This window comes from Gallinula chloropus (assembly GCF_964237585.1).
Source record: "Gallinula chloropus genome assembly, chromosome: 4".
Classification (NCBI taxonomy): Eukaryota; Metazoa; Chordata; class Aves; order Gruiformes; family Rallidae; genus Gallinula; species Gallinula chloropus.
Genome location: NC_140088.1, coordinates 14,151,589 through 14,178,985, shown reverse-complemented (window position 1 = coordinate 14,178,985; position 27,397 = coordinate 14,151,589). Strand labels below are relative to the sequence as shown.

The following is a 27,397-nucleotide window of genomic DNA, read 5'->3' as shown; positions in this document are numbered from 1 at the left end:
AACAAATTTTATTTCAAATTCAATTTTTGTTTTCTAGCAGTCCAAATGGTAGTTTAGATGTCAGAACTCTTTCATCATCACAAAGAATTTTTTATCTTTAGATTCAACCTTTTATTTAGTATTACCTGTTCTTGAGGAGGAGAACGAAATTCTTTAGTTTTCTTGGCAGTCAGAGCAGCAGACATGTTCAAGGCTTGCATGAGTTCATTGTACCTGTATTTCTGGTTATATTGCAGTTTTGATACATAACGGTCTGCAAATGATACAATTGCTTCCACTCTATGTTGTAGCTCACAGTCACAGAAATAATTGAGTAAATGACACATCTAAGATAGAAAAGAACAGACTTAAATTCAACAGTTTGACAAACTAATTCAAGAAGAACTGCAGTGGATAATATACACTGCAGCAGATTATAAAAATCGAGTCACTTTTTTCCAGTATTTGTCACCTTGTAAAGGTGAAAAATATTTACAGTTTTATTATCTGTTTAATAATACTCTATCATATTCACAGCTTTTCACTCCATGCATTCAAAACATGTAGGAATCATAGAATAGTTTGGGTGGGAAAGTTTCAACCTTCCCCTCTTTTAAAATTAAGTATTTCCATATCTATCTTGAGTTTGAAGATACATGTAGAAGGAATTACATCATCATCAAATTTGGTTAATAACTTGAGGTCATAAGGCGAAGTGGAATAAAGATCTTGAGGATTTCAAATCTTATGAACTAGAGAATGGACAAAAAGCACTACCTTTCTCTCATCAATAGCAGAACATATGTAACACATCTATATTAAATGGTCACCTGAAGCTTAACAGATTCTGGTAATCTTGTCTGCAATAAGCCCTTTGCGGGAGCTTTCGTGTCCTTTATTGCTTTCTCCCCAGCTTCTACAGCCTTTTCTTCAACTTGTGTAACTTCTTCCTTCTCTGACCTCTCTTCCATTTCTTCCTTGTGATCTCCAAACACATTCGGATCAATGAGGAGTAACACTTGTTTCACATCATCATCATCAAAAACCCCCATTATGAGCAACGTTGCTATCAGTTTAAGAACAGGAACGAACTGGAACGCAACCTGCCCTCCAACAGGGTCTCGTATATGAGTACCACTACACTGTACTGCCTCTGTTAGCATACTTATGGCCTTGGATTTCAGTGTATCAAGGGGTATCTCTGGGCTGGATGTCTGACGTTCTTCACTGGTCACAATAAAGCACGGAGTAGAAAAATTAAAGCCTGGTTTCAAACAAGTGCTAAGCCCTACTCCAGGTAAACCATGCTTCTTTGTTTCATCAGGATATAATTTAATAGTTCGAGTTTCATCTGTTACTGGAATGATAAATTCATTGTTCATCATGAGTTTGGCTTGCTTGGCATGTTCCAAATGAATACTAATGAGCAAGTCATAGAATCCAGAACGTAGGAGTCCAGGTAAGTATTGATTATCTATCGTAAAAAATAGCTGAGATATGTCTACATGGCTACAAAGTGCATAAGCAACTCTAGTGTTACCTAGAGCACTAACTGAGCTATAGAGTTTTAAAGTGTGATAGTGAAACTTCATCAAATCTTCTTGTTCACATAGTTCCAAAATATCAACACATCTGTTAAGAAATAAAGAGAGGGAACACCAGTCAATGTAATGAATAGTAAGTTTGTAAAGTGAAATTTTTATAATGTCTTCTGATTTTGGTCAGTTTTATTTTAAACCGTTAATATTAAGGTTGATATTCCCTAATCGTAGAATCATACATTAGTTTGGGTTGAAAGGGACTTCCAAAAACCATTTAATCCAGCTCATTTGCCATAGACAGTGAAAACTTCTACTGGATCAGGTTGCTCAAAGCCCCATTCAACTTGACCATGAATGTTTCCAGGGATGGGGCATCTACCACCTCTCTGGACAACCTGTTCCAGTGTTCTACCAGCCCCTGCATAGGCATCATTAAATCACAGTAAACTATGGAAATAATCTCATTGATTTATTTACAATTAGTACTCCACAGAGAAGAAAAGGAAAACTGTAAGATAGAGAAAATTCTTTGGAAGACGTGGTAAATTAGAGCTTGTTTTTTTTAAAAAAATAATGTGGAGTTCTGAAACATTGGTGTAGTACTGTCATTAGACAGTGTCTTCATAATTTATTGAGGTTTAGTGCCTCGTTTCTTCCAGCAAAAAGATTATTTTTTTACTCTGTTCTTGAATTCAGTTTACTAATAATAAATAAAATTGGTTGCAAAATTATTAAAGGAACCTGTAAATCAACTGATAAAAGCACAGCACAGAATTAACCTTTTTGCTGTGCTTTTGTTTATAGTTTGATTTGTCGCTGGCTATGGTATATAGATGCATCTTTAGTATCTCTACTCTAAAGATAAAATCTAATAAAAATCTAAGAAAGTCAGGATTTGTCAATAAGAACATAAGAGCTGAATTAATTCAGAGCAGATGAAACAGTAACAGATTGCATGGTTTTATTACAGAAAAAAAATCAACAAAATAGTACTTGTATGTTCTTTATATTTGGGTTTTTCTCAAGCTGAGAAAACCTCAATGTTTAAAGATCTAGAGATTTAAGAGATATTCTTTTATAATTCAAATAAAATCAAATAGGTGTGTTTTCTCTTATATATGCAAATGTCATCATATAACATTACATTTATCACCCACTACTGTCTATTTAAATTTTATTAATATTAATATAGCAGATAAATCAGAAATTCTGAACTACTGTAGTGTAAATATTCTCCAAGTCGAGTTTAACCAACACCCAGGTATCAACTTTTAATACTTTTTATCCACATCAAATCACAGTAGGGCCTTCCAAATATACCTGTTTTCTTCTGGTATATGAAGCGCCATCATTTGCAGAGGTTCCAAACATTGCACAACCCATCCATGACGTTCACTGACACGCTCAGTTTCTACTTTTAGAAAGCTGTTTGGCATCCTGCTCCATAAAACAGGTGTAATTGTTTGCACATCAAGGCGAGGGGGACACTGAGGAACAGGATTTCTTTCTTCACTTTTAAAAATTGCTGCTGATAAAGGCATGGTATTCTGAAACAAAGAAGTGTATTAAAATTAAACCTAGAATAGAAATGGAAGTATAATATCTTGATAACAAAGAAGTCCTAGAAATATGTAAGTTGTTGTAATAAACAAAATCTATTTAAAAAACTCCAGCATTAAGGGTGTTCTCTCCAAATAACTTTAGTTTAACAAATGCTGTTCAGATTTGTTGAATAATTAATTATCTATAATAATTATTAATATAACTTCATGTAATAATTATTGATGTAATAATTATTAATATTAATTTTTTTACACAAATAAATGTAGAAATCAAAAAGTCAGATCATTTATTCAATCTTCCTAAACAAATTCAACTGAGGAGAAATTTCTGTGGAAATAAAGAGATTTAAAAGAGCACCTTTGTAAAAATTATTTTGTACCTTCAATTTACCAAGTTCAAACTGAACCAAATTAGTGCTTGTAGGCTGTACAAAAGTTGCTGGGAAAAGCTTTGTATTTGGTTCAACCTAGAAGAGAAATGAATATTAAATTTTTTTTAAAAATTAACAAACAAGAATCTCAGCCCAGAATATAGCATTATGATAGAAAATAGATACTTAATAGCTTGCAATGCATTATCAAATAACTGCAAACAAAGTGTTAATTAGTGTCTACCTGTACATCTAGTAAATTATTTGCTAAGTTATCTTTACAGACCCACCAAACTTTCAGACAAATGTGTCTGCTGCCTTACATGCTGTCAGCACCTTTAACAAGGACTTTGGAAACATGTCATATTGATTCTTCTCAAAAAATCCAAAGCCAACACCATATTCTAGAGCAGCTCCTTAAAATTCCAGCCACTTTACAGATACATACTTTGGCTCTTGCTCTAGGAAAAGCACCCCCAACACAGACTGAAGGTAGAATACAGCTTTTAAGGCCACCTCAAAACTTTTAGGGTTCTTTTGTAATTTCTTCTGGACAAAATTCCCTACAAAAAAAAGCTAAAAACAAATTTGTAAGACAAGGAACCAGATGGGAATCCAAGAGGGTGAGAGCACATCATTTGATCAGGATAGTGCAAATCTTTATTTCTGGTGCAGTTTTGCTGTGTCTGGCTGGGGTTGGGTTTTTTTGACAACTGCATTATCCTCATTTACCCATTATAACTGCACTCAAAGTACATATCAGAGTAGTAATACCAGTTTATTCTGAAGAATTATTTATAAGATCACACACTACTAATGCCATGGAAAAAAATTAAAAGATACTTATATTAATAAAGTATCTTTTAATAGGTATATTAATAAAAATACTTCAGTGTTCCGCGGTGTCTGAGAAAGGTGAAGGAGTGCAGTGCCTAGCTTTGTGGTTAAAAAACTATCAAAAATTGTAAAATAATAAACCAAGAGAACAACAACAAAAAATGTGTATACTTTTAGATGAGAAAACAGCTCCAAAATATAATATAATTTAAATGAAATGAAATGAATAATCTCAAGGTGGTATTGGGTCTAAAGCTGTAACAGGCATCTTCATAGAATCATGGAATGGTTAGGGTTGGAAGGGACCTTAACAAAATCAGAAAAACAGGTAAAGGGCTGTTCCATGAGAAAAACTCAAAAACCCACCCAACAACAAACCTCCATGGTTTTGTTCAGAAGCTCTCATACTGACTTGTATTTAGCTTAAAAAGCCCAGCAAAGCATGGGGCATAAACACCTTCATCTCCTGTTTTATTTTTGCAGGATGACAACATTTAATATTGTCCTAGCATGGCACCGAAGTCTCTGACCACTCTTACAAAACCCACCAAAATGACAGCTGCTAGATTCTGTTCCACACCCATTTTACAGGCTGCATGCAGCCCCGCTGTATGATTTTTCAATGGGGCCGGTATACAAAGTTCCATTAATATTAGTAGAAGAGCACTTCAGTTTTATCTGTAGTACAGATCTGTGGGGGGGGTTGTTGATACAGAAGAAAATGTTGAATTGCTCCTAATACTAGATAATTGCTTCCACATTGGATGCTCTACTACGGAAAACTACTCTTACTGAGACAAAATCTTTTCAATTTTGTGCTGAAAATTTCTGTGGACAACTGATCCATTTGCCTAATGACTCCACATTTTGAGAACCTTTACAGCATTTAGGGCCCATCCCATTTATTTTGGGTTTGCACATGAATGCGCATTTGAATTTCGGGGTTTGAAACTTCTGAAGTCACAAAATCTCAAATTTATAGGTATCTGCACAAGGCATAAACCCTTGTAAAAATATTTTTTTTCTCAATCTGTACCAAAAGTTACTATGTATAAAGTCTAATTTTCATCTTATGCTATTTCTCCTACATGGTATAATATATATAGTTGACAAAAAAATATTTTAAAGAATAATTAACATTATAAATCAAGATTCTGAACTACAAGAATGGAGCGGTAAAACAGTATTTTTCTGAACATACCCACCAATAGTCTTTCTTCAACATCTGAAATAACTGTAAGAAGCTGGAAAAATGTAGGCTTACAAAAGGAGGGATAAACAGAACGTAGGAAAACATGTTATCACCTCACAAATAATGTTCTGTTAGATTTCTGAACAAGAAAAAACTATTTTACAATACCACCAAATGGTCAGCTTACTAGATAGCTTCCTGATAATACCTGATAACAAGTGCCAAGCTCTTTTCCGTTGGCTGTGAATGACAACATTCCAGTAGCCAGGTCAACGAAGCATCCAATTTCCAAATCAACATTACTGCGACCTGATCTCTGGGAATTAGCAATCACATCTCCTCCCCAAACCATATAGCAATTGCTGCGCTTCACACTGAAAGAACAGCAAGAACAAAGAAAACAAATTATAGGTCACACTGAACTTGACTAAGTATTGAGTGAAGATGTACTTTTCAGTGGAGTAGTAGTTAGAGATCATCAAATTACTTGTTCTGCTGTTAGTTTTGTTTTATTATTAACAAACTTCCCCCCTTTTTTCCCCTTTTTATAATTTTGAAACAATTTCACATGCCTCTGCATATTTATGTAAAATAGATTAAAGCAAATAGCAAGTTCATCCACAGTGACCACATATGGATATTAAAAGTAACAAACATCAGAAAAAGTTCTTTCAGAGCGTTCATGACAAATATACTCACTTTAACAAGTCTTTTAAAAATACATTCATATATAAATACACACAAAACACTCCTACTCCATAATCAATTTTCTCATTAGCTTAAATTACTGTTTAAATTACTGTTTAAAATATCATTGAGCTCGTGAATAATTCACTTTGAACAACACCATTAAAACTATAATCTTTAATGAGTGATAAATAGATCCATACCTTTCATGAACCCTGCCTCTCTCATCACCTAAAGTAACTGTCACTGTACAATTTTTATTTAGGTCAAAATTCTCACTGTAAAAATGATAGTCTGGTGTTACCCAGCCAACCCAGACAAAGGATGGGTCTTGGCCAGCAAATATTCGTAGTGAATAAAAATACTGAAAAGAAGAAAAGAAGACATTAGTAATAGAAATTACATTATTTTATCAAGGAATACTCAAATAGTGATTTAAAACCCCTCCTATATATCAAGTTTTAGTAATAGCAATTATTTTAATGGCACTTTAAATGCTCATATATTTAAAAAAAAAACCAGAAAAGCGACATACTAGTAGTTTAAGATAGTGAGGTTTACACTTCAAGTCATAAAACTCTGGACGTTATTATATACACACAGTGTCATATCATAGGAAGTGATTGAAAAGGCAATTTGATTCAACAGATCAGTTTCTAAAGAACATGCTGCCACAACTAAATCTACTTCAAGAACTAAGTATCTCAACTTATTTACTTACTGTAGTAGAAGGAGCAGCAATTTCTTGGCTGTACTTTCTAAAGATAAAGGAAAATTAGATTTTAAAAAAGCGTAGTAAAAATTTACTCATTATTAAACTAAGCGTACTAACAAGTTAGCTCATGTTTGCTGGGTACTGAGTATGCATGAGTAACTTAAGTATGCAAAGATTTTACAGGATATAAAGATATACCCAAAGTAAATACTTGAAGTTAAGGCGTAAAGGTGGGGAAAAGAGGTGTTCACAGCAATTAACTAAAGGTGAAGGCAATGCTGCGAGGTCCTGAGCTCAGTAGTAATTACTATCTTTAAAAATCTGTCCCACAATCTTTTTTCTCTTTACATGGGTTAGTCATTTTTCCAATAACATTAAGCACAGAACAATAGCATAATGAGCATTAATCCAATGGGCAAAAGATTCTGAGCTGGTCTTCCAGTCTGAACATCTTTGCAAATCCCAATAATTTGAAAAGATGGCAGGTCCTTAGGCATGAATAACTATAAACCTTGTGAATGCACATCTTTAAAAATGGTTCTTTCTCAATACTGCATTCTGCAGCAAAGATGTGGTATAAATTTATTAAAACCATCAAAACAAACAAAAAATCTCAGTAATATGCATCTTATGCATCTTAGCACATATGTGCTTAGTGCTAAAATAAGTATGAAATCTTGAGTGTAAAATGATAAAGAATAACAGAACATATTTTGTTAACATTTAGAGCATGAAATAGGATATCTATAACCAAGTCTAACCGTTTTTGGAAAACATCAGATGACGCATTTTCCACACCCATGTTGAAGTTGAATGATGAGCGGAACTCAATGGGCATACTCAAGCGACAATATATCATGTCTGAATTGCTGTTCTGTGTGCCAAACGTTTTGTGAGTGACTTTTAACCGAGGTGGACTCTCAATAGTTCCGTCAATTCTCCATATCTAAAAATAAATAGACATAATTTAGAGAATAAGATAACTGAAAGAGTCAACATAAATTTTCAAAGTGAACTCATCTTAACACTACGCAACTTTCTTCTTTGACAGGAAATCTAGCCTGACAAGCGTGGGAAGCAAGATTCAGTACATTATGTGTACAGTAAATATTTTTAAGTTTTTCCATGCAGCATTTTCAAAAACTTTTAGTGCACAAATCATTGAAAACTGGCTTCACAAGAATCAGTACTTTTCTACCACAACAAGAAGTATCAATTAGAATCCTGCAGATGATCATTATGGACTCTGAGTCTGATGATAGTACTTTCCCTTGTATTGAAAAAGTAAATATGATTTTAAACCCAGTAGTAGGCCATTTCAAAAACTTTTAAAGACAGGAATACAGTTGACATTATCTTGATAAACTGAAAAAAAAAGAAACCTGACATAATTTACTTGGAATTCAGCTAAGTGTATTTTGTTTAGGAAGGAAATGTTTAAAGAGAAGTACAAGGGAATAATTGGTTGTCACAGTTTTGCATAGCTGAGTACTGGCAGAGAATGGGGGCTGCAGAGAATGGCTGCCGTAAGAAGCAGCTAGAAGCTCTCTGCAGGCTCTGGAGAGAATGAGCTGTTTCAAGGCCAGAGCTGCTGCTGACCAGGGGCAAGCCAATCGGAGATGGTCACAGCACCTCTGGGAATCACATATAAGAGAGAAAAAAACCTGCAGGCAGGTGCATTTTGCCACCAGAGAAGGGAGTGAGAAGATGTAATGAGCTGTGCAGACACCAAGGCTGGGGAGGGCAGGGGAGGAGGCGCCCCAGGTGCTGGAGAGAATGATGACTCTGCAGCCCCTGGAGAAACCCATGGTGGAACGGGTGTCCCCCCACAGCCCATGGAAAAGGCTGAGGCCCCAGCTGCAGCCCATGGAGAGGCTCCAATCTGAATGGAGCAGGTGGAGACATACAGGAGACACTGTGACCAACATTGGAGCAAGCCCCTGCAGGCACTTGCAGCCCATGGAGAGAGATAGAGACACAGAGATGAGTAAGAGAGAGATTTGTGCTGGAACAGGTTTGCTGGGGGGAGGCTTGTGACCCCATGGAGGGCTGGAACTGAGAGACACTGTGATTTATTACTGCCTGCCATAGCAGTGACCCACGCCAAGGCAACTGGTGAAGAGCTAGAGGCATGTGGGAAAGGACTTAGGTTGGAGAAGTTAGTGAAGGACTGTCTCCCATGGGTGGGACCCCACGGTGCAGGAGGGGATGGGTGTGTGGAATGAATGCCCACCCTGGCCCAGAAGGAAACCAACTTGCAAGGAACTGACTGAACCCCCTGTTTTCCCAGTCCCTACCCCTCCCTGTGCCACAAGGGGAAGAACAGAGTGAAATCATGACTGAAGTCTGGTAAGAAGGGAGGGGCAGGGGAAGCTGCTATAAGGTCTGGTTGCGCTTCTCATTATCCGCCTCTGGTTTCACTGTGTGTGCAGTGTAGTGTAATAAATTAGATAGTTTCCTTTCCTTCACTCTATGTTGAGTCTCTTTTGCCCCTGTCATTGATAACAGGATGATCTTTCCCTGTCCTTATCTTGATTCCTAAGCCTCTCAATGTATATTTTCTCCTTTGTCCAACTAAAAAGGGGAGTGATAGACTGAATTTGGTGAGTGTCTGGCCTCCAGCCAGGCCTAAACCACCACACTGGTTAATATCTAAATTAATGTAAATGTCTCAGGGATTATCATAAAAAAAATACTAGGAATTCAAACATATTGTGGGATATACTACAATGGAATATATTGTACAAAACATAGGATATATTATTATTATAAACAGTTATCACTCAGTTACATGGAAACTTAATTCAGATTATGGAAATTGACTAAATCAGTCTCTGTGTAGCTCATAATTCCATTACCTTAAGTGATGCTGAATTCACTTGAATAATTTTTAGATATTTAAGAAAAATAAATAGTCGTGAAGGTTTAAAAAAAAACCAAAAAACAAAACTGAAATAGAATGTGAGATAGAATATTAAAAAGGGTTCTGAGAAATTACAGCTGACATAGTTTGAGTAGCTATCCACAAATCCAAAAATTAGGAAGACAAATAATAAAACTGATAGGTATATTTATACGCATGGTAGCAATACCATAAATGAAGTTCAGGATAGACACAATGATCTGGAATTATCTAAGAGTGACTTAATAGACTTATATGACAAAGTATCTGATGACAGTAAGTATTAGTAAGGATTTAATGTCTCAGCTTGCTAAACAAACAGTTGATAAACAGGTGTCTCCCTAACATGTAACGTTACCTCGATGTGAGGATGATTTTTTGGCACATTGACAAATGTTGGTAAGCGTTTACTAAACCACATAGCAACATCTCTGTTCATGTTGACAGCAAAAGGTTCAAAACCTTCTTGAAGGCCACACATTGTATAGTACTTGAATGTACTGGCATCCATTCCAAGGTTCATACGACCAATCTGAGATAGACCCAGTGCACAAATTGGAACAAAACCTAAGGAGACAGTACAACAACAACAAAACCAACAGTAATTTATTTGGAGAATACAAGCCTTCTATTTTATATCCATATAATGTAAACTAAACTTTAGCTCATACAAGTAATACACATGAAGTGATGACAGCACCAAGGATTTAAAGCCACCTTCAATACTAATGCCTAAATAGAATAGAATTGTTACCAAAATGCCCTGAGGATTTAAGCAATTAATGAATATTACACAGACTATCCCATGTGTTTAAACATTGAACCAGTTGAAAAACTGTTATTATTAAGTAGTAGTAGGTTTGTGTGAAAACCAAAAAATGTCAAGAGGTAGTTTGATGGACAGTAAAATTTGAAAAACAAGAATTTTCTCAAGTCAGTTATAAATTTATTAGAAGAATCAGTTATCTTCATCATTTTTTGACTAATAAATATGTCTTAATAGAATGAGTGGGACAATGGAAGGCAACCTTGGCTAGAAAAAAGTTATTAACAGATGTTAAGCATGCTCCCTGAAGTTTCAAAAGATCTTTGAGATGAGGTTCAGGTACCTCAGTATGTCTGTTTAAAATTTAGTTTCTCATCAGTAGCTATAAATTTGTTGCCAACCCTCATCCCTCCATCATTCATAATGGACAAATGCACACTGTCTTTAATGCTGGATTTTTTATGACCGAAGTTTTTGGTCTCCATATACTTGTAGTAGCCAATAGACAAGGATGAGAGGCTATTGGACTATTTCTCCATCTCTCAAGAAACAGAACTTGGAACAATTTTATGGAAAAGCCTACAGTTCAACATCTAAAGGAGAAATTTTCTCTCCTACATTTCAACTTTCAGCCTTCAGAAAACCACTATTAAAGCAGTCCCTCATTCTTTACCATTAGAAAAGATATATCAATAGTCAGACCAAAGACAGTGATCAATTGCAGTCTTCTGGCAATTACAGACAGACATGCAGTACTACTTGTTAGAGGAGATATGCTTCCAAATGGAATGTCTGCTAAAAAATAAAGCAACCTGAAAATATTCTCTGTGTCTTTCAATGCAGTCATGTAGATGCTACTGTTCAAAAAAGCAAAGCTAAAAGGAAAAATAGCCCAGAAAGAGGAGAAATACTGATAAGCTATGAATAGGATGGAGGAAAAAAATTACAAATCAGACTCAATCTAAGTTGCTAAGATTTGCACTTTTGGTGTGGCCTCTCACCATATAGTACTTATTTTGTCCTCCACAGATAAGAATATAATATGTGTATGTTCCAGTGAGATAACCAGAGACTACATTCCCAGCTCTTGGAAATTTTTCAAAGTGTTTATTATTTCCACTTCTTTGTAACACTGAAGTTCAGTCCTGTCAGTAAGCCTAGCAAGGCCTGAAGAAAATTTACCCATTCTGATTACTGAAATCCCATTAATATCTACTTGTGGATAAAGGAAAAAAAAGAAAACCGATTTGTGCCATATAAGCACTCTTAAATTATTTTCAAGCTAACGTGAAGCACAATCTGAAGGCTCACATCAGTGAAACATGATGTAAAAACACTGATGGAAATATTGGGTAGGAACAGACTAGCATCTGGTGAAACTGAGAACTGGAACTGGTTAGGCTTGTAGTAGCCAATAAGGTCAACAGGAAATAGAATATTGGTAGGGTGATACTATTTAACATCAGGGTGCAACAAGTTCAAAATCAAGAGTACAAATAACTTCATGAATTAACTGAGGAAAAAGAATAAAAATCACTGATGAGCAACTGTAATAATCCTCATTTCTCAGCTCACTAAATCATTATGAGAGATTAGTTTTTCTGAATTTTGTGTTGTTTTGTTCCTCGTAGCCATGTAACTATAAAAAGAAAATTACCACTTTCTATTCCAAAGTCAGCAAATGCAAGTTCTGAACCTTTACTGGTTATAAGCAACTCTCCATTCAGAGTAAAGATAATGGATTTGTCATCCAAGTTTATCATACAGCCAACCACATCTCCTGGTTGCCAGCTTCGTCCAAAGAATCCACTGCCTTGATGCCAACGCTGGCCCTAAACAAAACAAAACAAAACAAAACAAAAAACAAACAAGTAAATATATACAATGCTAAAAGTAAAAATAATAAAATAAAAATACCCAAACAACCCAAAAATTAACCCCCTACAAAATAAAATAAACAAATAATTCTGCTTCCAGGATCAGTACTGCGAAGAGTACTGCTCACGGCTTTCAAGTAATTAATTAGTTATTTTACATAGTGGAATTGAGGCACCCTAAATTCAGTAATATGGAAAAAGCAATTCAGAACCTGGGTGATAACCACTGTTCTCTCCATTCCACTTCTCACATACAGTGCTATATAGTCCTTACGGTCCTTTAGGAGTCAAGTTTGAGGAGAAAGAACGTGCAGAGAAGACAGAACAAGCAAAACAGAACTCTGGTTCTCTCTTCTACTCACTCATTGGAGAAACTATTTTTGTAAAACACTGCTTATAAAAAAAAAAAAAAGGAAGTGAATGCTGTATTTCATTTATATTTGTCAGAGTTCTTTCTTCTTTATTCAATTGGATAAATACTAGGAAGATGGATAGAAAGTAACACACCTTTGTTAGCATAACTACAGTGACCAGCACTGAAAAACAGATACTATTCAAGATGAAACAGAGCTCAGATATATTTTATATGAATAAAATATGTTCCAGTAGATGTTCTGCCATACACAAAGGAATCTATTCTGTACTTCTTTGCCTAGTTTGTTCATAGGCCAGAAAAGATAAAGATGTACTGACTTTGCTTCCTTCAAATACAAATGCTTGGTCATCAGCTCCCAACTCTATGTCAGGTCGACAGGCTGGCCTGGCCCAGCCAACTCGCATATCTCCACCTGTCACAGCTTCGAATTCAAAGTACCACTTTCCAGTCTTCACTGCGTAAGATTGTTCTACTCTGAAAAAACGTATCTTGTCAATGCTGACTTTTTCCACTGTTTGGTCAGCTGTAAAAAACCAGAAAAACACACCACCTTTTATATTAAGATGATATTATAAATACCACTGCTTAGCTTTCCTTCTATTCCCAGTATTTTGTATCTCTGTACTATACATGTAATTTACAAAGTATATTGGCACTTTTCATTGAAGTTCACTGCAAAAGTACACTACTATTAATTAATAACTTAGGTTTTCCCTGTCTATTTCAGTGTTTATGTTTTTTCCTGGCAATGAGGGAAAGAAAGGTCATGATTCTTAATTGAAAGTACATACCTATCTCTTGGTCAGGTGGCTCAATACTGTAGCCATAGCCTGCAAATGTTCTAACAGCTTCACGGAGGCTATCTCTGTTTGATTTTTTAGTACGTTCATCTAATAATGCGTATGGCACTAGTCGAGGATTACGTTTGTTCTTAAGGTCCTAAAAGGGGTTATAAAGAAGAACATGAAGAAAACTGTGCTTAAATATCATAAATATTTTATATAACAAGACAGAGTATATTCTGAAATAATGTTAAGGCTACGGGAGAGAAACACTAGTGATGAAAAACAGTTCTATGAACGCAAGCCCGTTGCTAAAAATATTATAACCCTAAAGACAAGAAAGAGAAGTATAGAAATATATTTTCATACATCCTGCAACTGTGGCCATGCAGGTCTAACTTTTCCAGGCCTTACACAACATTCAGTATTTATACTCTTATTTAGCACCCTCATCTGATGTTGTTGAAAACAAAATCTCATGTTATTTACATACTCCAAATGCATCAAAAGAAGTGCTTACCTGCTGAATGCCATAGGTCCACCCTTGCTTTATTCTATCTTTTGCCCAGACATTATGTGCATTTTCTGCTAGTTTGTCAACTAGAAATTCTTGTGAAGGTAACAATTTCACTTCAGAAAGATCAAGAGGAGCGGGTTTATATCCATTTGACATCATGTAACTGTAAGTCAATGAAAGAAAACAGAGAGTCATCTTACCCCACTGATGGTATTTAGTTTTCTACATGGCATTCACAGATTGGGGTTTACTTTTGCTCTCTCCACTTTTCAATCTCTTTCTCCACAATTTCTTTGCAAAAGCTCTGCATTAGATTTGGCCAGTGACTAGGATATAAATTGTATTGCAGTATAGTCTCATTTTCTATCTACCATTTATTAGGATGATTCATGTAAGCAGCAAGTATCAGAAACTGACTATTTTTTTTTGTACTGTTGATGAAGATAGTACGAAAAGAGTATTATGGCAGACTGCCTGCAGTCTGAACCTCAGGAAAGGTCCTTTTCTCACTTTCTTTTAATTAATGCCATCAACTGGATCAATATTACCATCTCCCATATCACAAAACTATTTATTTTACAGCTCTCTTCAAAAACCTAACTTTGTTTCTCATGTATAAAGCTATTTCAGGAAAAAAAGACATCTTTTGAGTTGATAAATAGATGTGAAATGGCAAGTATCCAAGTCACTGTTTATGGCTTCAACTTCTGTTGCAGGACACAGCTTTAATCTGTCGCTGGAGGACTACAGAATTCCCACAGACAAAACCGAAATACAGATTTAATCCTTTATTAATTTTCACCACTTTTTGGGTGATTACTACTGACGACCTCAAGATGTCTAAGGAAGAGAGACCATGCAACTATTTTAGTTCTGACTGACATTGTTTAACTCCCAAATAAAAATCAGAGGAAAAAACTATGCTATTTTATATGATAATCTACATATGTACATTTGCTAGACATGTGCAACTTTATAAGAACAGTAATTTTCTTTTTATTTGACTCTTCTTTAAAGACATGCATTAATAATGCCTATGAAAATGTCTGTTGAACTATTTTTTCTTGGAGGGGAGTGAAGAAGTACAAATTGAAATGGGAGTTATGGGAAAATAGTATACCCTCTTTCCAGTCAATCAGTTTACCTTCATATATTACACATACTGTTCGTTGCTGTGTGACAGAAAAGCACTGATATGTTGCTCTTAACTTTGTAGTATCTATGTAAAAAAGATCATGTAATACTTAAGCCAATGCAATTGTATCTTTATCTGACTATTTGTGTGTCTCTGAATCACTCCACAAGGTAATGTCATGCAGCAGCATTCATAGTCAAGCATCATCACAGGCCAGGTAATGGACCAACCATACCGTATTGGGTATGGAGTTCATATTAAGAATTTTTTTTAGTGACCTTACAATAGGTTACTACAAATAGTATATAATACTTATCCTAAGATACATACTTTTTAGGAAGTTTGACTTTTTTGAGATCTTCCTCAGCTGCTGGATGAGCATGAACAATGTGACATCCGAGGGCCAAAAGGGTTCTGCCAACACAACAGAATGGCAGTTGTGAAACATTACATTATAGTGCTCACCCATTTTATAAATTTCCTTTCTTTTTAGTATAAATCACAGGGAAATAATTCAAAATAATGGAATTTCAAAATACATTCTGAATTATCAAAAATAATGAATAAAACCAGTCTAAAAAGGTACAAGTGTCTGGCTTGAAAGTTATACCACTTTATTAAAAACAACAGGAGTTGGTGTTGTTTTCTTCATTGTATATCTGTAGAGACAGATTTTTCTAAATCACTCTGAATGTGTTCCTAGAATTTCTAGCAAAGTTAGCAGAGAACACTTTGAAAGAGTATTCTAATGTTTTTATATCTTACACCAGTATGAAGTTTTTGAATTAAAGCCGAAAAACCTAAAAAAACCACCACTTCCTTTTAAATTTAAAGCTCACTTGAGGGTTTCAGTTGACATTTGTAGATTATAATTCTTCTCTGTCTCAGGTAATTTTGAGAATTCCACAAGACAAGGATGATGTCTTTTATTATCATCCCGTATCTGTAACAAAGCAACAGAAGACAATACTGTCTTGATACCAGATTCATGCCGGAATCAGATTAAAAAACTTCGCGATAATGAAGACATAGTAAATAATACCATTTATCTTTGCTCAACGACAGTTATCCACGATTACGTAAATGAACTTTCCCATGGTTCATTTGTAATGCACACTATAAATACTCCTCCATAACCAATAAAATCAGAAAAAAACCCAGCTATTTCATGTGCACTGTAAATGTACATGAAACACAAAAAAAGCGAGTCTGTAAACCAATGAACATTTCTCCTGAATGGTTAAGCAATATATACTCGATAAAGGATAATCTGATCTATTACACAAATTCTGATTCAAAAAACTTAAAGAATCATTTGGTAATGTTTTCCAAATTGTACTAAAATAAAGCAGAGCATTCATTTTCTGATACCAAAATAAGTATTTGAATACTTATCTGCCTCTTAATTACACAAACTCTTTCACTCAATGCCAAGCACTTCTATCCAGATAGCAACTAGAGCCATGATATTTCAATTATCAAAGCTCAGAAAAATAAAAAAAAAGTTTAGCAACGCTCAGAATTTCAATAACAATGACATGTTAGCAGATAGCATGGTAGAATTCTTGAAGCAAAAGATTAATCAAATCCATAAGTAAAACCAGCAGGAGAGAAGGAAGAAGTGTGTTCTGAGGTAGGATGCAGTTGTGATGGGCCCTCTTTCTCCATTATCAACAGAACGACTTTTCCAGGATGGACTTTTTGCTTGTTATCTCTTTGCTTACTCTAGTACTGGGGATCAAAGAATTAGTTGAGGGGTTGGTTACTCATTATTGGTATGGCTTTCAGTAGAATTCCATCTTTGTACAGCTAGTATGCTTCTCAATTAAGATTTTTTTTTTTAAATGGTTGATTACTTACAGTGCTACAATATGTGCCTTATTATATTCCAAATTTGCATTCTAATCACTAGTTAATATCACTGTTCTCTGCCAGCTCGCATATTCATCTATTATTAGTAATGTATAGACTACCATTAAGTACTCCAACTTCCAAGTCCAGGATTTCTGGTAGGAGACAACTTAATATAGACGATTGTCATTCAAAATGTACCTTGCCGTATGTCCAGCCGAGTTCTATTTTATTCATTCCCCACAGTTCATGGATATTTTCAGCTAGTTTGTCCCTGATCTTTTCAAGATGAAAAGGAAGAGCAATCTAAGAAAAGAACATAACAGTTCCACAAATAAGAAGATGTTCCATTTAACACACTTTGCAGATCCAAGATCTAGGTTGGTTAAATACACCACAACACACAAATGATGAGTTGCTAAGAAAGGGGTCAAGCTAGCTTAGCTTTTAAAATGTGAATTTAAATTTTGTTAAAACATTTCACAAACCCGTTACTGCATACTTCACATACCTGACTGGTGTCTATTGGACAAGGGATAAAGGAAGCTTGGGAGAGGAACTGTGTTGTACCCAGCAAATCCCTCACTCCATCAGAATCTCTCTTATATTCTTTCACTGGTTCAAGTTTCATCTTCTCTTTTGGAAGCAATGCTTCATAACAGGGAGCATAGCCAGCAGGAGGCAGAAATTTAAACTCTCCGTGACGTCCACCCAATAAGAAACGAACTCTGTGCAATTTTCAATGAAAAAATTATAGGTTTACATAGTCAGCATATACTAACGTGTGTCAATAATTTAGAAATGTAAACTTTTATTTGAACAACATTTATAAAACTGCTGGTGCATTTTATGCTTTGATAAACACCAAACAGTTACCAGTCAGTCATACTAGCAGATACTGTCAATATCACTTACTCACCAGTTTTTAAAATTCTTTTGGCTGAAACAAAACTGATTATTTAGAAATCAGAGAAAAAAGCAGGTAAGCATAACAGTAGAAACATGAGTTTGTGCCCAGTGCAAAACACTCTTTTCCACACATAAACTCATGATTCCCATATAATATTTGTCTGATACAACAGACACAGATGACATGTGACCCCTGCTGCCATCAGCTACTATTAGTTACAAGGGAAAGGGCTACCACAGAATACACAAACAAGATCACATAAAAATGAAGAAAAATAATGACACTGGTTTAGGCAGATTTCTTACAGAACAAAGCAAAAAAAAATTTCAAAGTTCTTGTACTAATGCAGATAGTAGGGTTACTCACAGAGGGTAAATGAAAATTGATTTATTAAGCCCTTACCAGGTCTCCTTTATTCTGTTCATTTTCTTTAGTATTCTCACCTAGGAGGTTCTCCTAAGCATGAGATACTCATAGTATTTATGTATTGATCGCAGACAGAAAAGCCCACAGAGAACTAGCTGCCTGATTTACTTCACCTCAGAGAAACAAAGATTTCCTTTTTTCTTAATTGCTAAATGTGTGAACCATTTATAACCTGAGCTTTATTTCACTTTCCAATGCCAGCACAATCTGCAGTATAGCGCTTCAGCACAGCACACAGTGGAGTTCCCAAACCCCGAGGGAACTGCCAAGAGTCCACAGCTCACACGACAGCAGCTCATGAGACCCAGGCAGGGCCAGGAGCCACATCAACCTGCAGAAAGGGCACTGAAGTTATGCAAGCCCAGGCAGGAAGCAATGGTACCTACCCAGCAGAAAGCCAGGTCCTCTCTAAGCTCTAAGCACACCATGACACAGCTTCTCAGACAGAGCTCCCATCCAGGTATCAGGCTGCAGATTGTGCCCTACTCCTAATGTTACTCCGGTACAGGACAGCAGCAGTGAGCACACCTGTGAAGGTGTGCACAGCGGGAGGAACTCCTCAGCTTAGTGGAAGTGCTCCAGGAGGAGTTGAGTAGGTTGAGAGTCATCAGGAAGAGTGTGAGTGCTAGACTACTGAAAATGCACCCTATCGTCCGGTGGAGAAGCCTAACAGACAGGCAGGCAGGCAAGCCACATGATATGGAAGATACCCTAACATCTCTCTGCCTGGCAGTGACAAGTAACTATAGTTGTTCTGTAGGTACTCAGTCCCCAGTGCTGGAAAATAGAGATAGGGAACAGAACAAAGCCCCCATAATCCAAGGGGAAATGATTAGTGACCTGCTACACCACTTTGACACACACAAGTCTACAGAACTGGATGGCATCCTCCCAAGGATATTGAGGGAGCTGGCAGAAGTGCTCACCAAGACACTTTCCATCACTTAGTAGCGGAAATGGGCAATATTTGTAACAAGATTCCAAAACTGCTTCCCATCAGGTCTTTCTGTTTCCTACTGTGAATATAGTATTGGTTTTCCTGATATTTAGGGGGTTTTGCTTCCTACTAAGAAAACCAGTGAGGATTATAATTAGTGCCAAATATGGTGCTGTGCTTCTAATGTGTTTTTTCACTAATAATTGGAAAGAGGCAAAATTAATTTCCCCTAGGTCACCAAACAACCATAAAATACTTTTCAGATTCTGTGACTTGGTCAAATTGCCAACAGGCTCACATTTCACCCTTAAGTGAAATCATTACTAAACAAGACAGTACTTTCCCACCTCCCACCTTCCCAGATGCTGGTTGGACAGCATTGAAAAAGCAAGGCCATACATGAATTTGTACAATATTTTGTGTGATAGGACAGCAAAGAAAACAACAATTAAGTTATACTTACTTTACACCTGCTGATAAGCTTACAACAGGGAAGAAAAACCCTTCTGTACTGAAGTTCTCAAACATTCCTTGTACAGGCTGTCCATTAATGCGGAATGAAATGCTGGGTACTCCTAAATCTAAGCAGCAGCTAACAACATCATCAGATGCTAATAAATGCTGATTGACAGATGCTACAGCTCTGGGTACTCGACCTAGAATAAAAATGTTCAATAATCAGAAGCCTTAAGCAGACACTCACAGGTTTAACAATTAAATTATTTCCTCAAAACCACCATCAAGATCTTTTTTGTAATCATGAATGGTTCTGCTTTTAAAGACAGATAGTAAGTCAACCTTCTTCAAACTAATATATGGCAGAAAAGTCCATAAACTGAGTAAATCATTTGAGACCTCTGATGTAGTTTGTGAGACAGAACATGCTCAGCTAAAATGATACAACTTCACACTGTAGCCTGATGGAAGTGTACTGAGGCACAGTAAGTAATGTCCTATTTAGAAAGGTAACACTGACGTAACCAATTATTATTATTTAGTTATTTGTGAAATACCTGATTTACATATCTGTGAATATTCAGTGGTGAGGAACTGGAACAGAGTGCCCAGGAAAGTTGTGGATGCCCCATCCCTGGGCAGGTTGGATGGGGCTTTGGGCAACCTGGACTAGTGGAGGGTGTCCCTGCCGATGGCAAAGGAGCTGGAATTAGATGGCCTGTGAGGTCCCTTCCAACCCAACCATTCTACATTTCTGCTAGAGTTGTTATTTTGACTAATATCCAGTTTTACAGTATCAAGAAGCAGAATGGTATGAGTTATCAAAAAATGGGTCAAGAATTTAATGAGATGAGATTTCTGTATCAACTATAGCCATAGACTAAACAGAACAAGCTTCATTTTCTCTATCAAGTAAGGTGGAACCTTATATCCATGTACAGGACACAGCAATTATAATAACAACTAACCAGATATAAAATATCTTAAGTGATCGTAATTATACACATTTACAGATAAATGCAGGTTTTCAATTGCGCTAGAGTATCTAAGTACCTGTTTAGCCAAGGAGTATCTCTTCAGAATTTCTTTCAAAACAATCCCCTTAAAAACATGGTATTTTAACTATAAAACAAGTCTCATTAAGCAATCAAACACTATTCCAAATTCCAATTTACTGCGTTTGGAACTTCTTAAGAACAAGTCAAGTCAACGTACTCTGAGTTTTTCCTTACTGCAGGAAATGAGATTTAAGAGACTTTCCAGCACAGTATTACCGAGGTTCAATTAGTCTTTAATGTTGTGTTAATGATTTATTCAGCCATTTCTAATGGAGTATGTTACACATGCTTCCCAGCCTACCCCCAAAAAATCATTATTTTCATCTGAGAATTGCTCAGTAGTGCTGAAAAAAAGCCATGGAATTATGTGTGCACACAAATACACAGATATTTTATATGCAAAATCCTATGCTAGAACAATGCTAATACAATTGAAAAGTCAAATACACACAAATTAAGAAATGTTACTCAAATAAAATCAAATTCATTGTATTTATGTATGTTGTATTTATAATACACCTTTTAATTGCATGGCCCCACACTATTCTTTTATGAGTAATTAAAGAACACTTGGCTGTGTATGGAATTTCAAGGCACCCAGAAAAGGAGGAAAACATAATCCATTTATTTTATGCATGATAGATATGGAAGGAAAAAAAAACCATGCTAATTCATAATTAAAGATTGTACATACAAGGACTTACATAATGCCTATATTTTTCTCCAGACTTCTGAAAGCTCATGGATAGCTGCACACTTGAAAGCAAAGCTGTTAAATTAAGACATATCTATAGAGTGTGCTGATACTGAAGTATTTTCCTAAATCTTTTAAACACATCTAAAAAGACTTTTACAGGACACATAGAAAGATAAATTCCTGGTGAAGTAAACTGTAAGAAAATGTCTTTTACAACAAAACATTATATGGAGTACCAGATGGTTAAACGTTTCAGAGAAAAGATGGCGGAAAAAATTGTCCACATCTCATCCCAGAAAATGAACTCAGTTTTCAACTTGATTCTATCTTGAGGCAGCAACTCAGGGTCACACAGGTAGGCATCCAGACAGGTCTTGAATATCTCCAGAGATGGAGACTCCACAACCCCCCTGGGCAGCCTGTCCCAGTGCTCTGTCACCCTCACTGTGTAAAAGTTCTGCGTGTCGTTGCAGAATTTCCTGTGCTCCAGCTTGAAGCCACTGCCCCTTGTCCTGTCTCCACAGACCATTGAAAGATGCTGGGTATTTCCCCCTGTGTCCTAAATATGTTCTTATTTTACAGTCATATGCATTATTTCTTCTCTGCTATGTTCCTTATTTAGAGAGTATTTAGGAACTTTAAGAAAGCAAAAACAACCATCACCATTTCCTATGTGGCCATTTGATTATTATAACTAGCCAATAGCTCTTTGCTGCTTGTTTCTATAAGAAACATTGGAACAGTCAAAAGGTACTCTGATGTGACAAACCTTTTTACAAAAGGTATATGCTGGTTACTTTTCCTTGCATATAGTATTGGGGGAGGGAGAACCACCAAAAAAAAAAAAAGGGATCTGTGAACTCCAAAGTCACTTTTTAGCTAACTGTGCCCCAAAGGTCTCTGACTAACACCTCTCCAAAGTATCCTAAAGAGTGTCTTCTGTTTTCTTTTTCCTTAGTGGTTATCCTTTATAACATATTCATTATTCCAAAAAAAAAAGTAAGTTTAAAAGTTTAAACTGCAACACTTCAGATGGACCTTCTTCATTTTACTCTTCTTTCTTACTTCTTTCACTCCTATTCCAGCTTGATTGTATAGGTGACTTCCACTTCTTCCTTAACTCAGCCCATTAATATCTTTAATTTGCTTGAACAAAGAATGGTTAATAAGACCACAAGCCTACCATCACTGATCCTTAAGTGACCACAAAATAGCATTTGCTGGCATTCATTAACTCTCTTCTTTGTAAACTGCAAGTGTAACCACTTCACTGCCTTCCTAATTGAGAGTCTGTTAGATTACTACACACATTAAGAAGCATTTCTGGAAAAAACTTGATTTGTTTTTGCTAAACCTATTTTACATAACATATGAAAACTTTTTTTTTAAACCGCATAAAAACTACAGGTTTTCAGCTTGATATTACTCCTAAGAAATTTATCTTCTAAAAACAACTGAAGTTGGTATAGTATAGCAACTCTTATTTATAATTGCAAAAGATCTGTTATGAAACTATCAAAATTTAAATTCAATTTATGAAACATCTCAAGAGCTTTGAGGATAACATTATTTTACTTCCACTGTTGATACAAACTGAAAGAATACTGTAAATATAGATGTATATACAATGAAATTATTTGAGATCATTAAATTTATTCATTTTGAGAAAATGAACTTAGATAAGTGTTAATCTCAATATGCAAAATGCCATTTTTTGATCAACATAACAAAAACTTTAAAAAGCCTAATTGGTATAATTTGATATTGGCTAAAATCTCAGACAAGAAGTCTAATCTGAAATTCTAAATAACTTTACAGTATCCTGGGGTTCAAAATGTAGCTTGCTATAAAATAGCATGTTATAAACACACAGGTACTGAAGGTAGAGTTAGATAATTCCTAAATGTAAGAATAAGTGGAAGTGAATAAAGTACTTACCGGACCACAGATGAAGGCCATCAAAACCGTAAGAGTACAGATCATCACCAACACCATTGCCTCCCCATCCTTCTCCACCTCCAGGATAGGGGGCATAACCTGAAGTAGAGGCCCATCCAACTCGTAAATGGGTGGGTTCTGCCGTCAAAAATGGATCAACCTGATCAATTATTAACTCAAAGTACCACTTCTTATATTGTGCAGAGCCTTCAGCAACACCCAAAAATATGTTTGGCCTTATGCTAAGAAAGAACATGTAAGCCAGTTAGTGCAAACATAAAACATGATGTATCAATGACAACAAAATCAATTTGCAAATCCAGTAAGAGTACAGATGTCCACATTTGGCTTGTAATATTTAAAAGAGCAACCCATTGTATGACTTTATAAAGCTGCTAATCATATTTTACGGTTCCATGTTTGAAAAACTTATTGTCTTATAGCCAAAAGAGGAGTAACAATATTGTTTCCCAAAATCAAACAAAACGTGAGTGAGAATGTGAGGAAATCAAATCCTTCATAGAGTGCAGAATGCACAAGTACTCCACAGTATGTTTACATATGCTGTAGTAATTATTAGGTAAAACCATGCTCTGTTTTAAATGAGAAAGCAACAACATTAATTTTTCCATTTCACAGATTGCACTATTAATTAACAATTTCTGTTTGAATGGTTTCTATTACAGTTGCCGTATCGTTAGTAAAAATGTTTTTTTTCTAGAAGTTAAAACATAAACACTTGCTAAATTGTGTGTCAATATTGAAAGCTGTGGGGCATCTCTTTGGTTAGAGTATTTTCTTCAATTCATTACTGAAGACATAGAAGTACCAATTTTTCTAATATAACAACAAAATGTGTCATTATACCTTGTCACATCATTAATCAAACGTGTTTGCAAGAGTAAGTCTCTTCTAGGCAGTAGATTGTCACAGATCAAATTTTGATTGGCACGAACTGCAACTCCATTACAGACACAGAGAGAGCAAAGCACATCGAGAACCTTAAACAGAAAAAAACAAAACAAACAAAAAAAACCCAAACAAAAAACCACCAGAAGGAAATGGGGTAAAGACAGCTGCAAATACTATTGCTGTTAGCTTAATTTACATTCAGAACAGACCTAAAGGAAGGATTATAATATATGTTATCAGTATTGTTTTCTAAATACTTTTCACAAATATGGACTGAGTGTAGTCTGTACTACTGATAGAGGAAATCAAACAGTTGTGGAATACAAATTCAGAACACAGGGTTGAACAATGCCTCAAAAAACCTTCCTTTGAGATTCCTTATCCTAATTTTATTAGAAAAAAAATCAAAGCTATAACAGCTCTATGTCAACTCTTTACATTTTTTTAAAAAGTAAATCTCATGAAAAATTTGAAATGCAAAATTAATTTTTTTGAGAAATTTACTGAAGCCATAAAAAGCTTTTTGTGCAACAGTAATGAACAATTCGGAATTTTCAGAATGCTTATGAATTTGTTCTGAACATGTTTTCAATATGAGAAGTAATAAATTTGTTTTTAAATGAAAAATATTTAAAATAATTCACTACAAAGCAAAACAGAGTTTCAGGAAGAAGTTATTCTAAAATTTCAGCTTGCTTCTTTTTTGACAACGGTCTAAAAAAATCAGGGATTAACATGATTCTCACATATAACTAGAACAAAAGGTTTTGGAAGAGAAACATAGTAACATACTGTTGTTTAATGTTGAGGGACAAAGTGGCACAGTTGAGCAAAAACCAGAGAAGTTTAAAGATGCACTTGAGCTCTGACAAGCAATCATTGAGCCAAAAAGGTCTGAACTCTTACAAGCCACTTCCAAGACAAAGAAACATCTTCAGGCTGTTGATTACCATTTTGGTAACTGTTGCACAACAGGAGGAGCAGCAGAACATAACATTTTAGCCACTCCTATTCTCTGTCTGGGGAATTAGCACAAAACCATCCTTAACAGTAGTTTCATCTAATATGTTGTGAATTTTGCTATGTCCCAGCCCAGGCGTTTTCCTTTCTACTTTTCCTATCTCTTATTGGGCAGAAACCTCTAGCATAAGGATAGAGGTAGTAACTTAAATAACCTCAGAAACTCTAACGAGTATTCAGCTGTAAAGTGTTTTAATAGCATTACTGAAAAACAATGACTAAGAATTTACATATAAACTGTTTAAATAACCTCATCTTTCTGACACAGGGCTTTTCATTTAAAAAATCCTTCACATCAATAATTGCCAAGATAATTTTGGTTTTGGACAATTACTGTTTCTTATTTCCTAAATGACAATTTCTCATTTAGCAGGAGAATAAGATATACTGATTCCAGAGTAACAAATGAATTTGTTACTGCACATTACTTCAGTGCTTATTGATTCTTAGTAAAAGACATTACAACTGTGAATACATAAAATCATTACCCAGTCTAATTCTTCTCCTATATACTTTTTCCTTTTCTGCTTTAAGTCCTCACTGTGAGGTCTACGTTAAGATGCTCCAGCTGAAAGGCTCTCTTTGTGACACAGCACAGTAATTTTTTTAACAGCTAAAAATAGTAAGCTAAACTTACAACTGTAATTTAAACTTTTTTCTTATGTCAACTCATATCACTTCATGCTCCTTAACCAAGCTTAAAAATACTTCCCTCTTCCATATCTGTAGGTGGTTAGGGTCTCCATATTACCTTCCCCTTAAATCAGTAACTTCATCTCACTAAAACTTTAGCTGTTCTTCCTCCAGGCTATCAGTCTTTCAAATAAAATTTTAATTGAGGAAGGAAACTCACATCAGAAAAATCACACATATAACTATATCCTCCTCTGTGTTGTGATGTCATCCTGATCGCAGCAAAGAACTGTGTTCACCTTCTTCTGTCATAATAAATTGCACATTGTTGTCTAAATTAATTTCCACCATTATTTCTTCTGGTATAACCCAGGGATTTTTTTCTTTCTTCTGAACACCTGTGTTTTCAGATATTTGGATTATTTTTCTGATTTCTCATTTTATTTTGTTCTTTTCTGCTGTTATTCTTATTACTTGAGTTAGGAATGACTTTGCAGGAATCAGTTCTGTCTTTCTGCAGATACAGTGGTAGTTCACTGCTGCTGCAGAGCCCTGCATCACAAAGCAAGGTACTCTATCCACGTGCTTACAGACACCAGAATGCTTCATTATCTCAGCAAAACCAAAGTTCTGACCGGTTATCAAAGTTTCTTAACTCTTTGCTTGTCATATATATTTGCTGTATATGAAACTGAAAAGCAATTATATATTACACTTTTTTTTTTAATTTCAGCAAAGCAATTTTGCAGATGTACTTCAATGTTATTTGATTCTTTTAAAGGTACTAGAATAATGTATTTCTGTTAGATTTTTATCTGTATTGTTTGTTCATTGTTTTTTGGTTTCCCCCCACAAATCATTGTAAGATTATCAATATATCCTTAGTTTTGCTAAACATACCTTATAATTGCGTCCATGTTTATCCAGCAATGAAATAATGGATTTTATGTGCTCCTCAGCTATTAAATTTAAAGCTTCTGGGCTTTCAATCAAAATGCAATGCAACACTTCCAAAATACCTGTATGAAGGCCATGGAAATAATGTTGTCATTAAATCACCTGTGCAACTGAAGACACTCTAAAAGCTCAGTAAATTACAGAGTATCTTAAGAGATGCTATTTTTCCCCAGCCTAAAAAGAGAATGAAAACACTTCTAGGGTATTGATATGACTATGATCAAAACCACAGAAGACATAAATGCATTATGGAGCTGTTAATTTCTGTTTTCTTCTGAAAACAGCCAGAATTTTAAAACCCCTTTTTAAAAAAGCAAGTTCTTTGCAAGGAGAGATAAAGGTTTTAATAGGGAGCGTTGTATA

General features: G+C 35.4%; 1 protein-coding gene across 1 annotated transcript in view; it reads right to left on the bottom strand.

Moving 5' to 3' along the window:
- Nucleotides 1-27,397, bottom strand: part of RYR3 (ryanodine receptor 3) — a gene marked incomplete at its 5' end in the record, with an annotated part of 219,645 nt that overhangs the window by 107,678 nt on the left and 84,570 nt on the right. The window contains 21 exons of the mRNA XM_084263759.1: nt 126-326; nt 810-1,611; nt 2,841-3,067; nt 3,463-3,549; nt 5,691-5,856; nt 6,373-6,533; nt 6,891-6,927; nt 7,646-7,830; nt 10,145-10,353; nt 12,210-12,384; nt 13,123-13,328; nt 13,597-13,744; nt 14,108-14,267; nt 15,570-15,653; nt 16,079-16,182; nt 17,292-17,396; nt 17,602-17,818; nt 19,827-20,019; nt 23,513-23,754; nt 24,380-24,513; nt 26,978-27,096. Coding sequence (XP_084119885.1) covers nt 126-326; nt 810-1,611; nt 2,841-3,067; nt 3,463-3,549; nt 5,691-5,856; nt 6,373-6,533; nt 6,891-6,927; nt 7,646-7,830; nt 10,145-10,353; nt 12,210-12,384; nt 13,123-13,328; nt 13,597-13,744; nt 14,108-14,267; nt 15,570-15,653; nt 16,079-16,182; nt 17,292-17,396; nt 17,602-17,818; nt 19,827-20,019; nt 23,513-23,754; nt 24,380-24,513; nt 26,978-27,096 — 3,962 coding nt within the window. The remainder of the gene's footprint in view (nt 1-125; nt 327-809; nt 1,612-2,840; nt 3,068-3,462; nt 3,550-5,690; nt 5,857-6,372; nt 6,534-6,890; nt 6,928-7,645; nt 7,831-10,144; nt 10,354-12,209; nt 12,385-13,122; nt 13,329-13,596; nt 13,745-14,107; nt 14,268-15,569; nt 15,654-16,078; nt 16,183-17,291; nt 17,397-17,601; nt 17,819-19,826; nt 20,020-23,512; nt 23,755-24,379; nt 24,514-26,977; nt 27,097-27,397) is intronic.